General features: G+C 47.9%; 1 protein-coding gene across 12 annotated transcripts in view; it reads left to right on the top strand.

The window, feature by feature from the left end:
- The window catches only part of ncam1a (neural cell adhesion molecule 1a), a 242,432-nt gene that overhangs the window by 185,262 nt on the left and 31,866 nt on the right, over positions 1–25,304 (top strand). For 3 of the 12 annotated variants that reach the window (XM_064351025.1, XM_064351031.1, XM_064351032.1), the window contains exons 9-15: positions 1,399–1,428; positions 8,617–8,767; positions 11,663–11,847; positions 13,379–13,475; positions 14,194–14,364; positions 16,470–16,595; positions 23,002–23,049. In XM_064351025.1, coding sequence (XP_064207095.1) covers positions 1,399–1,428; positions 8,617–8,767; positions 11,663–11,847; positions 13,379–13,475; positions 14,194–14,364; positions 16,470–16,595; positions 23,002–23,049 — 808 coding nt within the window. Of the gene's footprint in view, positions 1–1,398; positions 1,429–8,616; positions 8,768–11,662; positions 11,848–13,378; positions 13,476–14,193; positions 14,365–16,469; positions 16,596–18,282; positions 18,298–23,001; positions 23,050–25,304 lie in introns of all 12 variants that reach the window. The other 9 variants (XM_064351028.1, XM_064351036.1, XM_064351033.1 and 6 more) reach the window with 4 other exon arrangements.

Here is a 25,304-nt window from a genome sequence, read left to right as displayed (position 1 = left end):
TGCAGCAGTTGGCTCAGACTGAGTGTTTTTACCATCATTGTTACAGTGAGGAATAGAAGGAGGGAGCTGTAATGAATCCTGCTGTATAAATGGGTTGCAGAGCGAGGGAGGTCAGAGTTAATAAAATGTGCATTGTAAGTTATTCTGGCCACAGGTGTCTTTTTGGCAAGTAAATAAGTTTTTATTTTTTATTTTTAAACACCCAGCCCCAGCTAGCGATTGTACACTGTCTGCTCCCCTAAATGTTAAATAGCACTTTGTAGAAGTAGCCTGTCTCTCCCTTAGGCTTGAATAATAAGTGGCTCACGGTGACTGGCCACAGGTCTTCATGCTGTTAGCCTTGAGTTGTCGTGCCGTCACACCCCATCCCGCCCCACCGCACTCCTCTATGGAACCACTGCTAGACAGACGTTGCTCAATTAAAAATGTCTGCGCCGTCAAGGTTGCTTGAATTTGTTGTATTACAAAATTAATCTCTGACCTGGGTTCAATCAACATATGTCCTTAGTTTTGACCTACCAATCAACGAAACTACCATTTTTCTTCACAAAACCAATTTTGGAGATTGCTGAAATTGCCAGCTTGTGCTTGTTCAGAAGAAGACTAACACACTTGAATTTATTTACATGCTAATTAAGTTAAATTTACAAGTGTATTGGACACACAATGCCCATACCCGACGTCGATACATACATCACAAAATGGCCAGCCACTATCTCACTTCCACCAGGTTCCAGTGTCTGCATTTTTTAAATGGTCTTTTAAGGAAAGATAGAGTCATTCCAATTAAAACGTTGACTATATTTAACCAACATACTTAGATACCTAATGCACAAAGTCTGAGTCTGTAGATTTACCACGAGTTTACAAAAATAGATGCTTCAACGCAAGTGACTATAAATCCCATGGTAGTATAATTAGGCCGATGAATGTGCATGTCTGCCACCATAATGCAAAGCAGTGATGCACTTGACATGCCAATGAGCAGTGTAGCCTTTGCGCTGTGGAATACCTGTCATGATGCGAAGCTTGCTGCAGTGAAAACGATATGAGTTTGTTGCTTAATGCGTCACAAAATGAATCTCAGTGCGGTAATTAATCTTGTGGTAATTCATGCGTTACTGCTGCTGTCTATGTTGTTGCTCTTGTTTTTTTTATATGTGTACCAACCACGGCAACTTTTAACATGACCTCATGTCACTGGACTATACCAGGTTTTTTAAATTTTATGTTGGACGTCGCTGAAAATTCTGCACGAGAGTTTCAGTGCAGTGCACGTCTGCGTGACTTGGGGGTTGAATTTTCTGGGTTTTTTATTTGTTTGCTTGTTTGTTTGTTTTTTTATTCTTTGCTTTGCTTTGCTTTGTTTTGTTTTGACTCCACGTCTGTTTTTTGCAGGCTTCTTGGACTCGCCCAGAGAAACACAAGGTATGGCTACTAAACGCGTAGCCAGACTGTAGCTACTAATGATAACGCGTTCCTGTCACAACTAAAATAGTACTGCTGGCTTCCTCTTGCCAAAGTGCTGTGGTGAAGGCTTCCCCCCCCCCCGATGGTTAATTACTATATTTAAGTTTCTTTTCAATCTAGTGAACATGTACTTTGTACATTTTTGAATGAAAGCGATGTTTTTTCTTATTCAGTGCTCATGTAAGAAATGTTTGTTTGACGGTTGCTGAATGTAATGAACATGCAAAAAATGTTTTCATCTATTTATTTTGTTGATTGGTTAAGGACAGCGTAGACTGCGGTTTGAGCTCATGTCTGGGACTTATTAAGTAGGTGTTTTGTTTTGTGCTCATTAGTGATCCTTGAACTTGTGACGGTGTGCGCAAAAAATAACTAATGGTGGTGCTTTTGTTTTTGGCATTTACAGTTAAGTATGAAGCACATTGCAGCTTGATTAAATCTGGGTCCCAACTGTGACATTGTCCCCATAGTCAGTCATTTCTCCTGAACTTTGACCTGCAGTAAACACAAGCATTACATCTTTTCCTAACTTAATTTGGCAAGTTAGACTTGGCGAACTTGCTGAACTCACCAAACTGTGCTTGTGAAGGGAAAAATCCTTGTTTTTAATTGTGTGTCAGAGTTGAGGAAAAGCGTTGATTGAATTCCAGTCTGTGACAACTATATTGCTTTTCGCTGACCCTGAGTCGCATTCTATCATCTACAGGCACATCCCAAAAATAAGCACCTCCACCTTCACCCAGAGTCTCCCCTGTCTGTAGCATAGGTAGCGATGAGGAGAGAGCCAGCACTACTGTTTCTACCTGGGAGCTATGACACGACTAACAGACTTAACCAACTTAGCTCTAGACAGCTGGCACACGTAGATACCAATACTCGTGTACGTGTGTGTGTGTGTGTGTGTGTGTGTGCGTGCGTGTGGGCGTGCATGCGTGTGCACTGTATATATATATATATATATATATATATATATATATATACATACATACAGTATTTTAATTAAAAAACGTTAAAAATAATGCTGACACTAGTCCTGATAGATGAACACTCTGATAGTGTGCACTTAATGAACAGTAGTAAAACTATGTGTACAGCACTCGTAATCTAATTTTCATAACCAAGCTTTTATTTTCTTTTTGATCTTCACTTCTTCTATTTTTAATTTAGAAAACAACTGATGGAGGACAAACAAAAGGAATGTTTCAAATGAAAAACATGGTGCAACTGTAAAATGTGCATACGTTTTTATTGATTCAATCTTTCAGATCTTTGAGCTTTCAGCACTGAGATTGCAGACACTGCATGTGTTCAGTATTAATTAGAATGGTAAACAGGGTTCTGTTTACACTGCAAAATATTCAGGCAAAACTAACTAAGGTATGATTGCTGGAGTTGGGTATTTCCAAGGCACTGAGCATGTCAGGGAGCTCAGCTCTGGCACAGTTTTACCAGGGGAGAGCAGCACCTGCATATTGGCCTGCGCTCCAAATGATCCCCAGTTTCACCTTTTTAACGCAGGCGTGGGTTTTAATGTCTGATTCAGGACCTGAGGCGTGGGAAGCGGGCGTTGGGAACGTTCCGGCGTTCTGAGGCGACGTGGCGTGGCGCACGTGGGTTTGAGGCAATTTGGTCGTTCCTGCGCCATAAGGCCGGCGTCAGAGCCGCGGCGTTAGCAACACCTCACAGGAACAGCCTTTTTTAGCCCAGGCCCTGAGAATCCGCCACGCTTCTCTGAGGTTCTGCAGCACGCTCGCACACGTGCACACACGCACTCGCACACGCACTCACACTCACTCTCACTCTCATCCTCATCCCAGGCCCTGAGAATCTGCCACGCTTCTCTGAGGTTCTGCAGCACGCTCGCACACGTGCACACACGCACTCGCACACGTGCACACACGCACTCGCACACGTGCACACACGCACTCGCACACGTGCACACACGCACTCGCACACGTGCACACACGCACTCGCACACGTGCACACACGCACTCACACACGTGCACACATGCACTCACACACGTGCACACACGCACTCGCACACGTGCGCACATGCACTCACACATGCACTCACTCTCACACTCATCCCAGGCCTTGCACCTAGCAGAATGGACACCGGGGTGGCTTTTCTGAAAGTTTTTCTTTCATATACTTTCTTTGTACTAGGAAGAAAAGAGGAACAGGCACAAAATGGCTAAATTGGCGTACACAACATGCAGCACACGTTGCTCACGCCGAGTATTTCTGGCGCTCGGTATTTAATAAGAGCAGGAGACGGCGGGCGGAGCCTGGCGCACGTGGCGACCGGCCGCTGACATTGAAAACTTTGCGAACTTTGGGGGGGGGGTTGGAGAGGGTGCGTGTGTTTATGTGACATTCTCCCTGTCCTCCGGAGCACGCGTAATGAGGCTGGCCCCGAGCGCGCGGCCTGCTGTCCGTTACGGTGCGGCGGGAGGAGCATACTAACGGCCGAAGCCCGCGGGAGCCGCGGGGAGCCGGCAGAGTGGAATTTACGGCGGAGGAGCCCGGCTGTTATTTAGCGCTCCCGGCTCTGTGGTTTGTGACTAAGCCCCAGCGGCCCCAAATTGAGTTACCGGATTGATTTCATTTCAGAGCTCCACACCTTCTCCTCTCCCGCTATAAACAAAATTCTCATTGACCGTCAGGTACGACACAGATTAAACACTGTCAGAGGTGCTGGGCGGCGTTCCTTCCTCTTTTATTCTCCTTTTCCTTTTTACTTAAGGGGGGTGGGGGGGTGGGGGGGTGGGGGTGGCAGGCCAGTGCAAACAATTTCCTGGGCCAGCTTGACTCGAGAGCCTTGACTTCGTGTCCACATCCGCGTCCGTGTCCCTGGATACAAAGTCAGTTTCACACTTTTCTAATACAAATTGCCATGTGGACTGAGTTTAACCTGTATCCTGATGGTGGCATAGTTTTGGATAATAAACTGAGCCCCATGCAGTGTTTTCTCCTCAAAATCTCTACGTAACCAATCCAGACCCCTTTATAAATTTTGAAAATAAAATTTAAAAAAATAAAAATTCTACCCCACAAGCCATATCATAGACAGGGCAGGACAGCAGCATTAACCATCAAGAGTATGTATGACATGCCAGTCCTGCAGGTTTCCAATACATCTAGATGTCACTCCTCAAATTTTAATTGTGTGGGGACATGGAAAGGCCTAAAAGCCAATTAGGTTTCATTTAACCAAAAATAGGTGACTGACACACACTGATTTGAAGTGACGTTCTGCTATGAAAACGCATCGAATATGACAGCTCATTCTAGCTCCGCCCACTGTAGGGTCCATGCAGACTCGCTCTCCCATCCCTACCCAAACGTTGATTTAATGCATGGTGGGACGGCCGGAGAGTTCCGGGACAGCCTTGAATGAGTGAGCGAGCAAGCTCTGAGTTATGTAGCTTTTCACTTCGCACATTTTCCGCCTCAGGCTCTCCATTCCACCGAATTCAGGCTTCACTGGTCCAGCCATCCACAAGGCTTTCCCCGAAGGGCAGAAATCTGTGTACGAGAGCGAGCTCTCTGGGTACGGGGCCGCACGAACGACAAGAACAAGAACCCAGTGCAGTATGGAGTTTAATGAGGCCCCTTCCCCCAGAGTTTGCTTACTCAACATTTCAGGCTGCGTTGTAAACTGAACCCACTGCATGATTTGGAGACTCCGAACAGGCTTGCATACACAAATGCACGTCTCTGTTCCTTACAGCGCGGCTACACTGATCAAAGTCTCCAATCAGAGGCTACACCCAATACATCCCACCATCTTCCCCTCTCAGCATGTTTTCTTAATAAGCGAATGATCAGATTTGACATATTGAGTATTGCGTATCATGATAATACAGTTCAGTTGGGCCATTCTAAACCCACGATCTCTGTACAGAAAATGGCAATGTTATACAGTAAAAAGCAGCAAACATGCTGCAGAAGAATCAAAGTAAGAAGGAGCAGGAAATGTATAATGAATGCAGTGCATTTTTGGAATTAGCATCTCTCTCAGAGTTCATGTTTATTTAAACAGGAAACACAGTGTACGGGATGACAGTGATAGCATGTGTGCTTGAGCAGTGCTCTTCACTGGACTCAAGATTGTATTTTTTTTTTTTTTTTTTAAACACAGACTACATTGTTAACTTTAATTGGAAGAGCCACATCAGTAGGCTTACTTCCAAATATGGTAATGGTGTGCAGTAATTGGTAAAATAATTACCATACACCATGTATACATATACACATATAACCCATGTGTGTTGAGTGTGGATGTTTGTAGCCATGTTCAGTATTGTCCATGTTAACTATTTGTGCGGTGCAGTGATATAATGTGATTGCGTATATTTCACCTATTTAGTTTTTCCTTGTTTTTCTTGAATGTGTCGGGTAATAAAGTGTCAGCTGGCGTGACTAATAAATCTGTCAGATGTACCGGAGAATAGACGATGTGCGGTGATTAAAATGGGTCACAATGGTCCGTTGAGTCATGCACATTTAATTAATCTCAGTGTTTATCACAACATCAAACAGTGTCATTAGGGAAAGATTCAGTCCCGCGTTTGTTTTTTTGGGGGGCTGCTTTATCAGAGCAGTCTTCTCCGTATGACAGATATTATAAATGAGCTCTTCCATATCTCGCCCTGTGTCAGACGCATTCCGGTTTCATTCTCATATTCGTTAATTGCGGGGGAATTTTGCACTGCTAATGAAAATGTGAAGCACTAGCTTATTTCACACTAGCTTATTTCACTGTAGGTTTTCTACCCGTTGTGTTGTCTCCTTTTTTTGTATTTGAAGTACAGGTTCTACCTTTACTTCTTTTGTTTCTTTTAAAAGTCGACTTAGGCGAGGCTTTTGAGGATTAATTCTTCCAGTCCGGTGCGGTCCTGCGTGCTAGTGCACCTCACGGAAGGGCCATTGTGTTCATTGAGAAATGGCTTCGGTGCGCTGGCTGTAGTGGCGCGGACGCGTGGATTCAGTATTAAATCACCGAGCTGCAGAGAGCGGGCTGACAGCTGCTCACTGGGACTGCGTAATGAGAGGCTTCAAAGCCTGAAACTGCTTCTTTCTTTCTTTTTTTCAAACGGCTAAATTATTCCCCCGTCGCCTCAGAGAGAGATTTCAGATTAAAAAAAAATAATAATTGCGCTTGATTATCACTAATTAGTCCGAAATACCTTAATGACAAAGCAATACGAGAACGCGTAGGTGTGTGTGTGTGAGTGTGTGTTTGTGTGTGTGTGCGTGCGTGTGTGTGTGTGTGTGTGTGTGTGTGTGTGTGTGTGTGTGTGTGTGTGTGTGTAGGTGTGAGTGTGTGTGTGTGTGTAGAGTGTGTGTGTGTGAGTGTGAGTGTGAGTGTGTGTGTGTGTGTGTGTGTGAGAGTGTGTGTGTGAGTGTGTATAAGTGTGTGTGTGTGAGAATGTGAGTGTGAGTGTGAGTGTGAGTGTGCGTGAGCGTGAGCGTGAGCGTGTGCGTGCGTTTTGCGCTGGAGTACAGAGAGGCCGTTACACTCCTGGAAGCGAGACTGCAGCACAGTAATCGCTATGCAGGTAGACCGCGAAGACATAATCAAAAATAACCGTCTCCACAGCTCGTAAGTTGAAGAAAATACAGTGGGAGTGTGTTTTTTTTTTTCACGCTGTTGAGCAAGCACACAGTTATTTTTCTGCTGTTCCAACTGCTCTTTTCAGGAGTCCAGCAGGTTTCCTATCTGGTGGGCTGTCAGCCAACATGCTAGATATAGATGTGGACTCATAAGCTATTGGTGAATATTATTCTAAATGTGTTCCATATGATTTTATACAACACGCAGTCTCACGTGTATCCATGCTACCAGAAGAAGGAATACAACAACAAAATTTTTTTTTTTTTTTAAATCAATGGCGCTCTTCTTAGAAATGTTATTCCCATGCCAGGCTGCTCGAAGGCCAGGACCACAGAAGCGAGGTATTGGTTGTTGCAGCCGGAACACCCTGTTAAAAATTCAGCGCGCTTCACGCACCGTGGGCATACATAAAAACCAACCGTAAGGCCGGCGACACAGAGGATAGGCTTGCGCAGCCCGGGCGATTGCCTTTGGAAACCCCCCGAACAGCAATGCATTATTCAAGTGCAGCGAATTACAGAGGATCACAAGGTACAGGGATGGGCGCGCGTCCTCCAAGGTAAAGCACAAACGTGTGCTAGGTGCGGGGGAAACCGCGGCGCTCGATGGGCCAGCCGTCAGTCACGGAGGAGAAACGCGCGGTGTATCCGGGGAGACGAGCCGATGCCGAACGGACCCGCGTGTTTTTAAAAGCTTGTCGAGTTGCAGCCACGGACCTCGACTGCTCCATGGCCTTCAGGGCCGGTACACCAGACTCACTCTGCCCGAGACCTCGAGTGTGTAGCTTAGCTTTAGCACAGCAAAGGCTCGCGGTGTTTATCTTTCACCGCCGTCCTTCTCATCAGTCTTAGCCAGCTTTGAGTCTTCATGTACACTGACTGGAGCAGCACATCAGACATTCTCATCACCTTTGATAATTTAGATAAAAAAGGGAAAACACAAGGGAAAAAAAAGAATAAATTAATGACCTTTGAAGATAAAGAAAACTGCTGCTTTTGACTGCTGAAAATGATCATTTAAAATTTTATTTAATGTGATACCAGCTATCAATACCAATTCAACAGCTCACTGTAACTGTTGAATGGGAATAATGAAATGCATTGCATTAACGCAAGGTTTGAAGGCATATCATTTGTCAGAGACATATTTTGGACATAAAAATAATTTGTAATCTTTTACTGCAGAATTTTTACTACAACAACATGGTAACTGATGGGGGAAAGACTGCATTCCCTTCTAGTAGCGAGTGGTTGATCACAGTTGCTCTCACACTCCTGAAGCACTCATACGGTTATCACCACTGCAGTGAGGTCAGCGTGATTCAGATTACACTGGTGTCCAGGGTGTGGCCTGCCACTGTGTTCACCCGCCTCTCTCTCCCTCTCCCTCTCTTTCTCTCTCCCTCCCCCTCTCCCCCCCCCCCCTCTCTCTCTCTCTCTCTTTCTCCCTCCCTCTCTCTCCTCTCCTCTCTCTCTCTCTCTCTCTCTCTCCCTCACTCCCCTCTCTCTCTCTGTCTCTCCTCCCAGAGCCTGGACGGGAACGTGGTGGTGCGGAGCGACGCCCGCGTGTCCTCCCTCACGCTGAAGTACGTGCAGTTCACCGACGCCGGCCAGTACCTGTGCACCGCCCGCAACTCCATCGGCCTGGACACGCAGGCCATGTACCTGGAAGTGCGCTGTAAGGGCCCCCCTCCCGCCTTCCCTTATCCTCCACGCACAGGGATTTAAAAACCCAGGGGAACCATTTCTTTAAAAAATTTATTTATTCTTCTTTTTTTTTTTTTTTTTCTGGTCAGATGAACCGGGGGCGTGTTCAAGATTCAAAACGTTCTGCGTGTTTTCTGCAGTCTTTGTCTCGAACGCTGCGTTCGCTCGAAAAAGTTCAAAATAATATTTGCGTTGTTTTCGCTGCGGTTTGCTTGGCGTTCCCGGCGTACTGTGGCCTGTTACCCGAAGCAGGGAGTGGCACGTAGCACATCTGTCAGGCCGTGTGCAGTCACCCTGCCGGTGGTCTCAGTCACACACGTTTGTAAACCTGCCACCCTTCTGCTGCGTGCCTGGTCTGCCAAAGAAACACTTTGGGAGAAACACAAAGAAACACCGGGGATGGTGAACTCGCCGAGCTTCACTTAATGAAATTTTTTAAATAAACCTCAAAGTCCAATCATATTTACATGTGAAAAAGGCAAACGGATGGCGAGGTAATATTTCAGCGAGCAGCTCTGCAGTATTCGCCCTTTAAAGATGGGTCTGTCCATCAATGTCCCGGGATTGAAGTGCAGCATTAGGACCATTTTGTGGTGTGGATTAATTCAGAGGACATGGCTAACTAAACCCCTCTGTGCCTGGCCTTGGCCTCCCCTGACCACCGGTTTAACCACCAGGGCCTCTTTCTGAAGGCAGCCCCCCAGGGTGACATATCCGCACACTCAGAGCTCTGTTCTGCGATGGGGGCGCCTGCAGTTCGCCTGCTCCGTGGTGTCACCCTGCAGTACCCTCGTACACCCACAGGGCGACAGGGGCCTGCGGTCTCTCTGGCGTGCACCGCGCCGGGCCAGCGGTCTTTCCCGGGTTCTGACCGCGGCCAAAAGCCTACGAGCGCCACCTTTGGAGCGCACGCCCTTTTCCTCACGCGATAACGCTGCCGCCCAGCGCGCTGCGTGCGGCGCAGTCTGCACGCGACATTACCATCGGCGAGCTGCACAGCGGAATTACGGCAAACGCACGCTTAATCTCGTTTCGCCAAAAACATTCTTTGGAGGGGTGGGGGGGTGGGGTGGGGGTGACAAAAACCGGATTCATTTACTTACTAACTTTGCCTAGCCCTCCCCCCCCCGCCCCCCTCCTCAAGACAAGCAGTCTGCCTCGTAAGACCAGATACCATCAAAATAAAAAATGTAACAATGGGCGAAAATTGTGTGGAGTCGCAATTATGAGTCGGGGTTGTCGGCAATCAGGTTGTGGGTCCAGTGCTTTCGGAGTTGAGTAATTACAGATTAGAAAGGGCCCTTTGTTTCCTGGCGGGGCTGCGGGTCCGCTCCGCCGCCCCGATCCGAAATGAGAGCGTTGGGTCACGGCGGCCCCCGGGCCGGAGCACAGGAGCGCCTCTGTGAAAGACCCGCAGGGCTGCACATGGGCTTTCTGATCAGACAGGCTGACTGTGTCCTCCCCGTCCCTCCGCTTACCTTTCTCCTTCTCCGTTTTTTTGGGGGTCATTTATGAACCTGCGTGTGCGCAGACACGTATTCCTGTCCTCACACTCGGGTGGGGGGGGGGGGTGAGCGTGCGCACGCGTTCGCATTTTTCATCAGACGGCTACGCAGCCCGCGCTGCTGACAGAAAGGGCACGGGTGGGATCAGCACCTCATTGTGCGAGCCTCAATACCGCCATTACTGAGTAGCAGGCAGCATTGTGCCGCCGGGGCTTCCCCTGGAGAGGAGAACGGAGAGAGCCAACCGGTCATGAGATTAGAGACATGTCTCATGTTGAGGTGTGGGGGGGGGGGGGTGGGGGGGGGCATTGTGGGAGAAATAGCTGAATCAGGAGGACCCATTAATCCCCCCCCCCCAGCGCTGGGGTGCGGCTGGTCCTCTGATCCAAACCAGGGATGATGAGAACAAATGAGGGACTCCGCGTTAGTCTGGAGCGCTGGAGGCAGCGAGGCTAGCAGCGGCGCGCTAGCGTCCGCGGGGCTGGAGGCGGCTTTGATCTCCACCGCCGAGCGGAAGACCGCGCGCTGAAGAGGACTCTCGCACAACGCTGTCAAACGCCACGCTGCACATCTAACATGAAAATGGGTTGACTTTGATATTAACAACGCTGGAAATATGGGGGAGGGAAAAAAAAAAGAAAGATAAAACTGGGCTTTGATCTTGTTCACCGATCACAGTTGCGAAGTATTCATCAAAGTAAACGCGGAATGTAGAAATGCACCATTTCAGGCATACGCTTTGGTAAATGTGATTCTGCCAGGCCGGCCTCCGAAACAGAGAGCAAGGACCCAGTTTTCTTCCGCGCGGCTATCTTCTGCTTCATCGTTTTATATCTTAATAGCACAGAAGAGGCTGAAAAACGGATAAGAACAGAGTAAAAATGCAACTCTCGAGACAGCAGTTTTTCTCTCTTATTGGAGGGGGCTTGGGCCCAGGCAGGGGGAAAGCAATTTTCTGTTAGCTCTTATGACTTTGTTTCTGTTATAAATTTTACTGTTTACTGGTTGTTTCTGTTTTAATGATTCTGCACACCATCATATAATGCATTGTTTTAATGATCAATTATGGCGAAAATGTAATACGTACAGATTACTTATTACGTAACCGCGTTAGTAATCAACAAAATAAGATATATCTAAATATATTAAAGCTTATATTACATGTATTAGAATATGTTAATAATATTTTCTCGAGTTGCATTTTATATATTCTACAATATAATATTGTCGTTAACAGGGTCTGTGGCATTAAAGCTGCATTAGCTATGTAGAAATGAATGAGCTAAGTAGACATTACTGTAGCAGTACACTTGGAACAGACCTTCTCTGTTTTTTTATTTATTTTTTAAAACTTTTTGCAGACGCGCCCAAGATCCAGGGCGCGGTGGCGGTGTACACCTGGGAGGGCAACCCGGCCAACATCAGCTGCGAGGTCCTGGCCCACCCGGGCGCCAGCGTGGTCTGGTTCCGCGACGGCCAGCAGCTGCCCAGCGCCAACGCCAGCAACGTCAAGATCCTCAGCACCCCCACCGTCAGCTACCTGGAGGTACGGCGCCGGGCCACGCCCCCGGAAACAGAGCAGCTGCGCCCATTGGCCGAATACATCTAATGCACCTGCGCAAGCCAGGGGCTCCCAAATGATTCATTCCCACATAATCCTGCCTAGGATTCGTAGGACAGACAAGGTTTATTGTGAAATCGGAAGTGTATGAAATACAAAAGCAATTGTATTCTTTGAAGAGATATATATAATCTTTCTTTCCCCTCCATTTACTAAAGACCTCACCCTGGACAAGTTCTCAGGGGCCATACAGGGATTAATGTGACCAGTATGTAGTGCCCTGCTGCTTTGAGAGCACTGTTGTTGGATAGTATAAGAAATGATGTCACCAATTAATAACAACCAATAATTGCTATCCCCCTGCCAACGAATGAAAACAAGAATACACTTTCTAGAAGCATTGGCTGGTGGCTCACCTTGTTAAGGCACTGATCTGTTGCGTGAACACACCCCACAGTCTGGTATCAAATCCTGACCCTTTCCGTGTCCAGCAGCATCATCACACAGTCTCGTCTGTGTGCATCGCCTAGCAGCGGCGCCCCCTTCTGGTCAGCCTTCACAAGTTTCACATGAAGTGTCTCAGTGTCCTGTGCATACTAAACTGCTGGACTGCACAGTGGAACGACCCTGGGGCTTCTGCTCTCGATTTGGAGATGAACGCGCGCTGCTCTGCACTCTCGAATCGACGCAAGAACTCGCAGCAGTTTGGCATTACAAATCAGTAACCCGAGCAAAAAAAAAAAAGAAATCTATCATATTCCGCGCCGGAGAAAATAATATTATGGATTTTAATTAAGCACTGCTATGACTGAGTGAAACCAACTGAGGGACGTATTCCCGTGGCTGATTAAAGGAAACTTCTCACCGTGCAGAAATTGCCGGAGTGACATACAGCACATGCAACATGGCCTATTCATTTTTTTATAGTATCATTTTCCCCTTCAAAGCACAAAGAAATGAAATGCGTGTGAGGAAAGTGAGCAAGTGTATTTAAAATCGCTGTAAAAAAAAAAAAAAAAGTTTTATGCGCACACTGTGTTTATAAAACGGGTTTTTGTTTCAAAGCGATTAAACCCAAAGCAGTTGAGGCCCGTAGTGAGTACTTCTGTGCAGCGCTCGTGATTAGAGGTTTTGGGACAGATCTGAGACTGCAGCGGGGTGAGCTGTTTGGGCTGGCCCAGGTTCACCACCGGGCCCCGCCTCCGCTTCAGCCAGAGTCACCGGCCGTGACAGACAGACAGGCACGGAGCCCGAATGGCGCGGTTTCCCAAAACCCGGAGTCCAGCGGACCCAGCCGTGGGCCGGCTGCAGTCACCGGGCAAGACGGCCGCCAGCCGAGGGGATCAGAGATGCCCCCCGTTGCCACGGCAGCCCTGCTTAAGCAGCCGAGCCTCGGGAAGGCAAAAACAAACGCGCAGGCAATGTCATCGGCTGCCTCGCATCAGGCCCCGGCCAGGAACACCAGGTCCTTACACACGTTTATTTATTTACTCATTTATATTTAAATCTTTTCCAGGTCACTCCGGAATCGCAGGCTGACTTTGGGAGCTACAACTGCACCGCCACCAACATGATCGGCATGGAGTCCAAGGAGTTCCTCCTGATTCAAGCAGGTCTGTAACCAGCCTGGTCAACGAGGGCTTTTATCCGTGTGTTTTTATTTTTTATTCCTCCGGTGTCACAATCGTGTTTCAGTCAACTTTAAATACTCCAGACTGAAGACTTCACCAGGCTGTTACGCGGCTGTAATACGCAGCAGCGGAGGACAGCTATTATGCATGTGGTGGTCCCATGTGTGTCTGATTTGTGGCAGTTACGGAGAACATCATGGAATGAACTTAATTGATTCATCCTTTAAGTCACTCATGGTGGTTAATGCCGTCTCATCAGACTTAACCAAACAGCAGAACGGTCTCTCTGGAGGACAGGTAGTGATGATGTGGAGGATGTCTGGCATTCATTGGAGTCGCACGATCCCACAGAAGTGTGTGCCGGTGCCGGTGTTTATCCAGCACCGGCTACAGCCTTCAAAGCAGCAGCCATGTTTCTGTCAATACGCTGAAACTGCGGGGCGTGCTCAGTATGGGAGCTGCCTGTTTAAAGCAAGCAGACTGAGTCATGTTTGTGTGTGTTTGTGTGTCTGTGTGTGTGTGTGTGTGTTTGTGTGTGTGTGTGTGTGTGTGTGTGTTTGTGTGTGTGTGCGCGTGCGCGCGTGTGTGGGTGCGTGTATGTGTACGTGTGTGCTTGCATGTATGTATGTGGCGTGTGTGCGGGTGCGTGTATGTATTTGTGTGCGTGTGTGTGTGCGCGCTTGCGTGTGTCTATGCACAGATGTCCCCTCGGCCCCGTCCATCGAGCGCGTGGAGCCCTACTCCAGCACGGCGGTGGTGGGGTTCGAGGAGCCCGATGCCAGCGGCGGGGTGCCCATCCTCAAGTACAAGGTCCAGTGGCGCGTGTCCCAGGAGGAGCAGTGGACAGCCAGGGAGTTCGAGGTGGAGGAGGGTGAGTCGGCCGTCGGGAGCAGAGAACTGTGGGAACACAATCAAGACCTCCGAGAAGGAGCGGTGGGCGGGGCCGCTTCGCCAGGCACCGTCTCCCATGGCAACGCTCGGGGGCGGCAAGCCGGAACACGACAGCATTGGGCGGGCGTCGAAGGATTTTTTAAAAAAGCGGTTTTGACGTCTATTCGAGCGCTCGGCGCCGAGCGCGGGAGAGCAGAGAGCCGCCCGGGTCGGCCCGCCGCCGGACGGCGAAGGCTCTGGTGCTAATAACCTCGCGAGGATAGCTCCTCTGTCGTTTACCGCGTCGGCAATCAGAAAACACCCCCCCTACACCCTACCCCCACCCCCCGCGCACACTTTCTCACTCCTGTCAGAGCTGGCAGGAGAAATCCACCGAGTGCGGAGATTTAATGGGGAAAAAGTAAAACAAAACAACCGTGAGAAAATGAGACGTAATGAAGAAAGAAAACCTCTGCTTAGGCCGAGTAGGAACCCCTGCGAGCGGCAGACGGGCTTCGTGGCTCTGCCCCTTGTCGCATTTATTTACTTGTTTATGTTTCGATGCCGCCCGTCTCTGACATTCCTGAGAGTCGGGCCTGACGAGGCTCTCCTCCAGCCCCGCCGCACCGCCGGGCCGCGTTTCTGACAGCTGCCTGAGGAGTGCGCTGCCCCCCCCACACGCCCCTCTCCGCCCCCTCCCTGTCACGCGGCGCCCCGACCCCCAGCGCGTGACTGGGACGCGACGCCCCCTCTCCCGCTCGCGTTTCGTTTCTCACACACCTCCGCTGGCTCGTTTTCCCAGATAACACTAAAACGTTCCGGCGGTGTTGCCGCAGTGTGGCGACAGCGTCACAAAGCTGACAGGTTGACAGAACGTTCCCGGAACATTGCTAGGACGTTTTTGCGTTGGGTAGAGGCTTTGCTCGGACGCCATCGTTTATACCGATTGTTTACATACGACAGGCCAACTGGGGCTTTAAAAAAGGGCAGGGGGTAAAAATTGGTTGAGCGTGCTGCTGAAATGATGTGAGCGTGCTGCTGAAATGATGTGAGCGTGCTGCTGAAATGATGTGAGCGTGCTGCTGAAATGATGTGAACGTGCTGCTGAAATGATGTGAACGTGCTGCTGAAATGATGTGAACGTGCTGCTGAAATGATGTGAGCGTGCTGCTGAAATGATGTGAACGTGCTGCTGAAATGATGTGAACGTGCTGCTGAAATGAGTTGTTTCTAAATCGTGGCTCGCGAAATGATGTGAGCGTGCTGCTGAAATGATGGAGCGTGCTGCTGAAATGATGTGAACGTGCTGCTGAAATGATGTGAACGTGCTGCTGAAATGATGTGAACGTGCTGCGAAATGATGTAGCGTGCTGCTGAAATGATGTGAGCGTGCTGCTGAAATGATGTGAGCGTGCTGCTGAAATGATGTGAGCGTGCTGCTGAAATGATGTGAACGTGCTGCTGAAATGATGTGAAGCATGCTGCTGAAATGATGTGAGCGTGCTGCTGAAATGATGTGAACGTGCTGCTGAAATGATGTGAGCGTGCTGCTGAAATGATGTGAACGTGCTGCTGAAATGATGTGAACGTGCTGCTGAAATGATGTGAACGTGCTGCTGAAATGATGTGAACGTGCTGCTGAAATGATGTGAGCGTGCTGCTGAAATGATGTGAACGTGCTGCTGAAATGATGTGAACATGCTGCTGAAATGATGTGAACGTGCTGCTGAAATGATGTGAACGTGCTGCTGAAATGATGTGAGCGTGCTGCTGAAATGATGTGACGTGCTGCTGAAATGATGTGACGTGCTGCTGAAATGATGTGAACATGCTGCTGAAATGATGTGAGCGTGCTGCTGAAATGATGTGAGCGTGCTGCTGAAATGATGTGAGCGTGCTGCTGAAATGATGTGAACGTGCTGCTGAAATGATGTGAACATGCTGCTGAAATGATGTGAGCGTGCTGCTGAAATGATGTGAGCGTGCTGCTGAAATGATGTGAGCGTGCTGCTGAAATGATGTGAACGTGCTGCTGAAATGATGTGAACGTGCTGAAGGCGTTTGAGAGCGACGCGTGTGACGAGCAGGCGCTGTCTGGTGCTGCAGGTATGCAGGTGATCTTCGTCTCCGGCCTGCGGCCCGAGACCAGCTACGTGATGAAGATGTCCGCCATCAACGGCAAGGGCGAGGGGGACAGCAGCGCCCCCGAGTCCTTCAAGACCGAGCCAGTCCGTAAGTGCCGCTCCCCGCCGCTCTGCTGTCGTAACCATGGCAACTGACCCCCATGCTTTTTTACCCCCCAGTCACCCCCCCCTTTTACCCCCCCCCCCCTCAGCACAGGTGCTTTCAGCCTCACTCAATGCATCGTCCCCCAGTTTGGGAGCAGAACCCCCTCCTCCAGCCACGGGAGGGGCGGGGGGGGGGGTAGGTGATGCATTGAGAACGACGCCGCCCCTCAGCCTAGACCGTAGGGGCGGAGCTTCAGCTGCCCCTCTGATAAGCAGCTGGGTACCCCCTTCCTTTCCAGAAGGGGCTCCACTCTGCACGCGTGTGAGGTGTGCTTGTACCTGCCCGTGTCTGTACCCCGAACCGTGTCCTGGGTGCACCCCGCCTTTCCCTCCCTCCCCCCCCGCCACCGCGCGGTAATAGCTTGCTTCTAGGTGGGACCCCCTCCCCCCTCCCCCCCCCAGGACTGGATTTAGAGCACCCAGAGGAACGGACGCGGCATCGGCAGGTGCACTCTCCCGGCTGATCAGTCTGCGGACGCCGCGCTCACGCGCCACCACGCAGGAGTCCTTTCTCCCGATTGGCTCAGACGGGTAACGCTCGGAGACTCTGTGCAAATGAGCCTTGTCCTCATTGCTATTAGGCGGGCTCATGTGGTCAGAGCATTTTAAAACTAAACGAGGAGATTTATTTTTACACATGCTGTACTTTTCAGGGATCAGTTCAAGGTGGTTGTCTGAGGCATACTCTTTCCTTCTGGCTCGAAATTCCTGTTTATGTATTAACGGTGCATCAGTGTCTTGGTTTTATTTAACTGAAGGTCTCTTGCCAGTAAAATTAGAGGTTTGAGATTCTGGCATTCATGCGCACTGGTGCAGCAGTCACAAATGGATATTTATGCAAAATTAGTGTTTTTAAGGGTGGATGTCTTTTTATGGCTTTAAATTCTTATTGAGCTACAGAATGTGTTCAAAGGTGCGAGCTTTTCCCAAAGAGCTGAGCTTTTGATGTTTTGCTTGGATGCAGTCGTGTTCTTTACCATGCTGTCGCTGTTGCGTGACAGCTATGTTTATAGAGGCACTTTTAAAAACCTATTGTGACAGCAGAGAAGATTAAAACAGATTAATTTCTCTTCCTTTTTTATTTTTATTTTCTCTTCATTAATATACAGTACAGACAACCTTTCAGAAAGTATGCGTTCAGTCCTGGTGAGTTTTTTTTAAGTTGAAAAACATCTTTTAAAGATATTTTAGTCAACCTGGCTTCTAAATAGCGGCAGATTAACTGGCTTTTTTTAAAACTGTAGCATAACAGCGCACTGTATTTTGAAAAGTCTTGCTATTTGAAGAAGAGACGTGTGTTCATGTAGTGTCATTTTTCCTGGATTTTCACATAGCGTGTTAATTATTTTTACGCTCGCTAGAGATTTCACACCTTTTACACTGAGGCCAAAAAACCAGTTGGGAGTCTGGCATGCGATTTTGCTGGGGGTACCGTGGTCCCGTGTTCACCAGTGTACGTCAGCTTGGCGGCTTCATAGAGCAGCAAACCCGCTCTGCAATTCCCCGCTTTCTATGGTGTTGTTTTTTTTAAACAATGTCCACTCGTGTGTTTCTGTTCTCAATTTTATCTTTGCTTCTTCTTTTATTCTCTCTTTGTTTCCCATCTGTTTTTTTGTTCCATTGGACAACAGGCTATTCTTTCACAAGTAAGTGCCTCATTCCCCACCCAGCGTCTCTCTCTCTCTCTCGCCCTGTCCTCGTTATTTGTTTCCTTTTATTCTTCCATTTGTCTGTTTAATTTGCCCGTTTTCGCCCGCTGCGTGTAATTGAAACGAGACGAGGAGAGTGCACTCGCGATTGAGTCAGAGCTTACGGCGAGTAATGGCGGCCTAACTGCCGCGCCGCCGGTCTCGTTCTCTCCGCCCAATGGGTTCGAGCCGCCTCCCTCTCGCCCCGCTTTAGCTAATACGCTACCCGCATCCCCAAGAGCGGCGGGGTCTCTAATGCAGAGTGCATGCAGACCCCCACCCCCCCACCCCAGAGCCCGCACCAGCCGCTGTCTGTTTCGTGCTATTTCCAGACGGGACACCTCTCTGCTACTTAGCGGCGGATGCAGGTTTGTCAAACAGCATTTTAGATTTCAGCGCAGGAAATTTCCATTTGTGGAGCGTGACCTAGAGTAGCCTGGAGGCTGGTCCTTTAGAGAGCCATGCTAAGCACTTCCTGTAGGCCTATGAGCTTTACTGTTTCCCTTTGAATTTTGAGTCAGTATCCTTCACTGAATTATTTTTTTCATTATTATTATTATTATTATTATTATTATTATTATTATTACTGATGCTGTTGTTTTTGTTGTGATTAGTGGGCAGGCCCTAGCTGGAGTTCAAATGTTACTGGCCATTTCAGTCCTATTTCCATGGTAACAGAATCAATGAGTAGAAGTAGTAGTAGAACGAGTAGGAGCTAATAGATAGAAATCAAGTGTTTCATAGGTATAGTCAGGCATAATGCAGTTTTGCAACTTCATTAAATGCACAATATTCAGATGCAGTCCCTTCGTCTGTCAGGATTATATTGGGATGAATCCAAAGCGGCACATTCCTGCTGACTTTCCTTTCCAGACTGGGGAGGGTTGGCTTTGATTCAGCGTGAGGCTGGTACAGTGATTTACTGCTTTTTGACCAGGCATCCTTCACTTACAAGGTAATCCACTCTATAGCTTGCTTTTTTAAATCTCAATTTTGTCCTTGACTAAGAATGAGACTTTTTTTTTTTTTTCCTTCACAAAGATCATTTTAATAAAAACCATCCAAGCAGAGTATGTTCAGCCATAATGATGACGAAGTTTGGTTTTATTCTGAGGGGTTTTTAAAATTTTATTTTAAGAATCCGTGAATGTGAGTGACACCATCTGTTATTTTGCTCCGAAGGTTGCCTACGTGAATGCGAAAGGCAATTGATGAGAAATGATGCACGGTCTCTAAATGTTTTCTAAGCGCGCTTCGCACTCGGTCCTCACCTGAAGGTGACCAATAGTCTGTGTCGTAGCCATCGGTGGTCATGCGGCAAAGCTAACGGCTTAAGGGGAATGTTGTCTGCTCTTCCCCCGTGACGGTTTTCAGAGGCGGCTCTGTCAGGAAACGCGGTTTCCTGTGTTGTTCTCCTGAGCCTTTGGCAGGGAACCGATGGCAAGGTTTATAAACTCAGGCAGCGAGGTCAGTGAAGGCCACTTGGAGGTCTGTCTTCTGGTTTGAGCGCCATTTTCTTCTCTTAGCATGGTTTAAAAAAGCAAGCGTTCAGCGTCTAGGCAGAGCCAGCACAGCCTTTAGTAAGTACTTCTCTGAGTGCTTAAGCCATCAGTGTTGGAACTGTGCTCATAAATATCTCTACCGTACTGTTGCTCCATATACAATGACTTCCAAATCTCCCTTGGTTGAGGAAAGAAGACACGTCTTTATTTTGAAATGCAGTGACCTGGAAGTTAGGGGGTTTAGATGGGCAACTGGGGACTTTGGCTGGATGTGGGGGCCACGGAGGACAGACTCCGAGCCAAGGGTGCGGAGATCATCCAGTGAAGAGGAGGACAGTGTTTGGGAGATGGGGGACAGGCAAAGATGCTGTGGCAGCGGAGTTCACCACGTCCCCCAAAAAGGACTATGGTGCCTTCGGCCCTGCCCCCATGATGATGATGATGATGATGATGATGAAGACATGCAGGAGAGAACTCTCGAAGCTCTACCGGTTGAAGCCACAGAAGGCCTGAGGAGGCAAGCACAGCGGCAACCACAGCCGTAAACGTAGCTACAGCAGTAGCCACAAGGATGGTTACACCCGTGACCGCGCCTGTCACTGCTGAGCGGAAGGGGGAAATGGCGAGCAGTGTCTCCTTCAGAAAATCCGATGACTTTCTGAGGGGAAACAGCCAGTGAGTAAAAGGGTTTTTGCAGGACCGGTGGGGCTTAATAACAACACCTGCTGTGTTTATTTATTTATTTACCTATGTTTTGTTTTTGTTTTGTTTTTGGTGCTTTTGAACGTTGAGCCCCCGCCCCCACCCCCACCCCCCTCCAGGAGGCGCTGTAGGCTTCACACGGCCGAGGAGCCCTGGCTGCGTCGGCTCCCTCAGCGAGAGCTTTGCTTCTTTGTTGTCGCGCGTTGAGTGCCGCGGCACTGAAGGGGATTCATTTTCGGGATTCTGCCAGGCCCCTGGAGTAGCTGTCCAAACAGATTAATTCTTTACAGGCTACATGGCCTTAACCAGCACTCCCGTGATGCCGTGACAGTCATTTGCATGCCGAAGGTTCGGAAGATGTTTTATTCTTGGCACACTGCTGTTTTTCTGCTTTTGGAAGAAACAAGCGAAACAATGCCCTCTGAACCCTTTTCATTTGCTGCTACGGTGGAGGCATTTTATGGCTCACAATTGCAATGCAGATTGTAAACGAATACCTTTTTCAAGGTGTTATTTTTAAAATTTTACTATATATATATATTTCTATACTTTCTGTAATTATAACCTCCTTGCACAGCTAATTGCTTTTTGCACTTTTAGCTGGAGTTTTTTTTTAATTTTTTTTTTTTAACTATGTTCACTTCTCAGTGTTTCTGTAAAAGTGGCATTGGAAGAATAGCTTCTGGAGGATTTGCAGTGGTCAAATGAAAAAGCTTTTCTCTTTTTAATTGACATGGCTGCGCTGACTCAGGCTGACATGGTAGAGGCCTCTGGAAAAAAAAGACTGATGCTGGCTGCTTTCAAACACCCCCCCCCCCCCATTGGAACTACAGCAAATGTCTTATTCTCCTAACTCCCTTTTACCTATCAGTGACTCCCACCATCTCTGTCACCACGGAGACAAGGCCAGAGGACTCTTTAGAGAGCCTCCTTTAGCAATGGCGTGTGTGATATGCAGACAGAGCCCGGCAAGTTACCGTAGCAACATAGTGCCATTACTCTCCTTTCGGTTCACATGCTATTGCTGCTAATTGTGCTCTGGGCGCGCATCTTGTTAGTTCTGCACAGAATCTGGTGAGAAAAGGGCACCTTTTTACATACATTTACAACTGACTCTCAGTTTAAATAGCTGCATTTCCTGTTTGGCATAGCGCGGCTGTCATCTGGAGGGCCCTTTCGTGCGGAGGTGATTAAAATAGAGTGCCCACTGTGCAATGCCAAACGGAATCTCAACTTTGGAAAAAAGAAAAAAGGCGGGGTTTTAAAATTGAAATGCAGTTATAATACAAGTGAAATATAGTGACTTCTACCGAGTCTTTGTCTACCAAAAATAGTTAAGTTCCTTAATTTACTTAACTGCGCGTAGCCCTTCCCAAGTACCGTCATAAACAGTATTGTACGCTCGCGTAAAACTGATTTGCTAAGCTCGTAAACGTTTTTCATGGGAGATCCGCAAGACTGATTTAGAAACGCAGCCTGTGTCACATGGGAGAGTTGAACTTTATTATTTTTGTAATAGCTTCAGTCTGGACTGGAAGTAAGCAAACAGAACGAAAGGAAGAGCCGTGTTTGATCAGCAAGCATGAGGGACTCGGTCTTCCTTCGCTTCTTGACGTTGCAGTGGGCTGTAAGCATGCGTCTGTCGCGTTGAAAAGCTCGTTGTTGAAGGCTCATCTGTGGCACAGTATGATTATTGGAAAAGGAGACATTTTATAGACATGAGGAGTTTGTGTTCCGTTTTTTGGGGGTTTTTTGTGCTGCTTCAGGAAATTCGAACAATGTGCTATAAAATTGGAAGTTAGAGTAGCGTAGCGGTTAAGGAACTAGTTTTGTAATGCCTACTGTGAAGTATTTGTCTAAATAGCACCTTTTGAATTATTTTGCTAGGTTAAAATTGCATTAGCTTACTTTGTGTTACAGAATGCGATCAGTTTTTGTCTTGAGGTGTTTCCTGGTCTCCAGGTATTAATGAGTCACCACTTTGAGTCTTTATCATTTGCCAGGGTTTCTGAATAAACAGAAGTTAAAACTATTGTATTATATCCATTGAATTGTTTTTTTTTTCTGGTGTGGACAGGTTGTAGTAAAATTCCTTCCCTTTTAAAACTGAAAAATGAATGCAAATTATCTGTGATTGTAAGAAATACAGTAATTTAGTATTTGAACCAATACAACCACACTGCATTTATTGAAGAGTTGCTGTTATGTATATATTTTTTTATTATTTATATGGCCAATGATACCATATGGTGTTTTGCATTACCACAGGGGTAATTGTGGGGGTGTCTGGGAGTCGGAGTGGAGGTTTGGGGGGGAGGGGGGGTGGTTTAGATGCCAGATGCCCATCCTTCAGGGCCCAGGCAACAGCAGGCTTGCTGGCGGCGGGTGCCCGTCCCTCATTGGTGGGTGTAGCACAGGTGAATTTTCTGCCTCTCACCACGCTCTCGTCGTGTTGCAGTTCCCCCCGCGACATCCGCCCCCAGCCCTCCGGGCAGTACGCCCCTTAGTGAGTATGCCGGCGGTGTGCAGTGCGGTGCCGTGCGTTTTCTGCCCTCTTTTCATCTGCTTCCACCTCGCCTAAAAACTCATCCCCCCCCCCCCCCCGCACATCAAGCTAAGGTCGCATGGGGCTTCCGGCTGCTGGGTAGCCCCCGATTCCATCGCTGATGTCATCGCTAAAGGCCTGAGGAGGGCGCGTAGTCCCGCCCGACTAACCGCATCAGCCCCAGCAGTCCACCGCTCCGCCATAACTCTGCTGCGACAGCCCTGTGTGACGTAAACCGCTATTAACCTAATACGCTCTTCACCGGACACGCTGTGTTCAGATCCACATCCTGCCTCTGGTCTGACCAGAGCACATGCTTTCCTAGTGATGATGAGGTCTTGAGGTCAAGGATATCAGACATTGTCTCTTTTCTCCTTCTGTTTTACAATCACACGCCAGTGGGATTGTTTGCATGCCTACCTGTAGGTGAGAAGGTTGAAATAAGGAGAGATACCTTTCAGACCTTATAACCCCAAACTGACACAGTTTCAGCCAGCCCTAGGTAACCTTCTCAGATCTGTCCTCTTCATAAATGTACATCTTTAGCCTGTTTGATATTGTTTTGTTAGTCCACAAAACAAAATATCCTATTGCAGGTTGAATATATGCATGCATGGCTATATTTTCTTAGTCTTGGGAGTGCACAGGTTTGTCCTGTCACTCATTTCCTGCTGAGGTACTGAGAGTGGGTTACCCTGGCGAGATTCAATTCATGAATTCATTCTATAAGGACAGCTTGGCTTGCCAGATTACAAGACAAGAAAGATATTTTTTCACAGAGAGACGCATGGTAAAGATTACAGCTCGTCGGGGAACAGGCATCTCTGCGTCCTCTCAGTCACTGTTGACAGGCTCTCTTGCCTCTCGTGTCACTTCCTGTAGCGAGTGCTATTAGGTTGTCACATCCATTTTGTGATATTATGGTTTCTTAATTCCATCCTCCGCGGCAGCTAAACAAATGTGTGTGTAAAAAAAAACGAAGACGGAAATGCAGTTTAATGACTGAAGTTAATGGGTGGGCCTGAAATGGCAGACTAAAGCGGGCAGCATACCTCTTGCGGAAACGAAGTTCGACGGGGTCGTAAGAACAAAATAACGCGATTGCGGAGAAAACTAACAAAGGCATTCCCTTGCCAAAGTTTTTTTCGGCACTTCTTGCACCTCCAAGATTTTCTAACTAGCCGAAATCACCGCAGATGACACCAATGCGAACATTGTGTGTGATTGGTCAAAAATTCAAGGTGGGCGTGCTTTATTTTGTTTTATTTTCGCAAGCTGATTCCCCGTCTCCATGGAGACCACCCTGCCGGCAACGTTACAATAATTACATGTATACATAATACAATAATACGTAATAATACTTTGGCAATTCAATCCAATAATACGTTTACAATCCACTCATACGTTACCATGGACAGTTTTGAAGAAAGGTTGGCTGAGGAGGTGTTGTTGTTTTGTTTCCCAGCGAGTAGCCGTATCGATACCTTTGTTGCTACGCGCGGTTGCGAAACCACGTCGAGTACAAAACAATTTCGTCCGCAGAGAACTTCGTTCGGTTTCGGCGACTTCTTTTGAAGCATGCTGCCCGCTCTAAGCCGGCACTCACCAGTGTGCGTTAGCGCTTCTGAAGGTAACTGTGGAATCACGCGGCGTTTCGGCGGTACCCGCCTGCATCCGAGGGCAGCAGTTGAGCGGCAGACGGTTTCCCGGTGGGTGTGCTCGTTCGTGGCGTCGTTCTTCGACGGTGAATTTCCTCAAAAGCAATCAAGACAGAACCGGTTGAAAGAATTGCTTAATCTTCCTGTTGTCCTCAGGGTCAGAAAAATGGCCCTTTTCTGAGGTTAACAGCAGTGAAAACCCCCAGAATTTAATTTTGTCAGCATGAGATTTGAGGCATTTTCCTGAAGTAACCCCGTGAAAAAAGTTACAGAAGCGACACACCATCGGGGTAGAAAGATTTTCTTATGAGTCTGCAGTTATGAAATCAGAAGTCATAATCAAAGTGGTGTCGTACATCTATTTCTGCAAAAAGTCAATTATGATATGTGTTTTATGGTAAAAAAGAGTTGTTCAGACTGAAGAAATACAGTCTCTGGACTGTGAAGTGGGAAAACAGTTATTCAAGGAAATGATGAGTGACAGGTTGTTTCTGCATGAAATAATGACCCGAGGTCTGGCGCACGTGGGCTACTTTGACCCAGTGGACGTGGGGCATG

Source organism: Anguilla rostrata, chromosome 9 (assembly GCF_018555375.3).
Source record: "Anguilla rostrata isolate EN2019 chromosome 9, ASM1855537v3, whole genome shotgun sequence".
Classification (NCBI taxonomy): Eukaryota; Metazoa; Chordata; class Actinopteri; order Anguilliformes; family Anguillidae; genus Anguilla; species Anguilla rostrata.
This window is presented reverse-complemented; position numbering and strand designations above follow the sequence as displayed.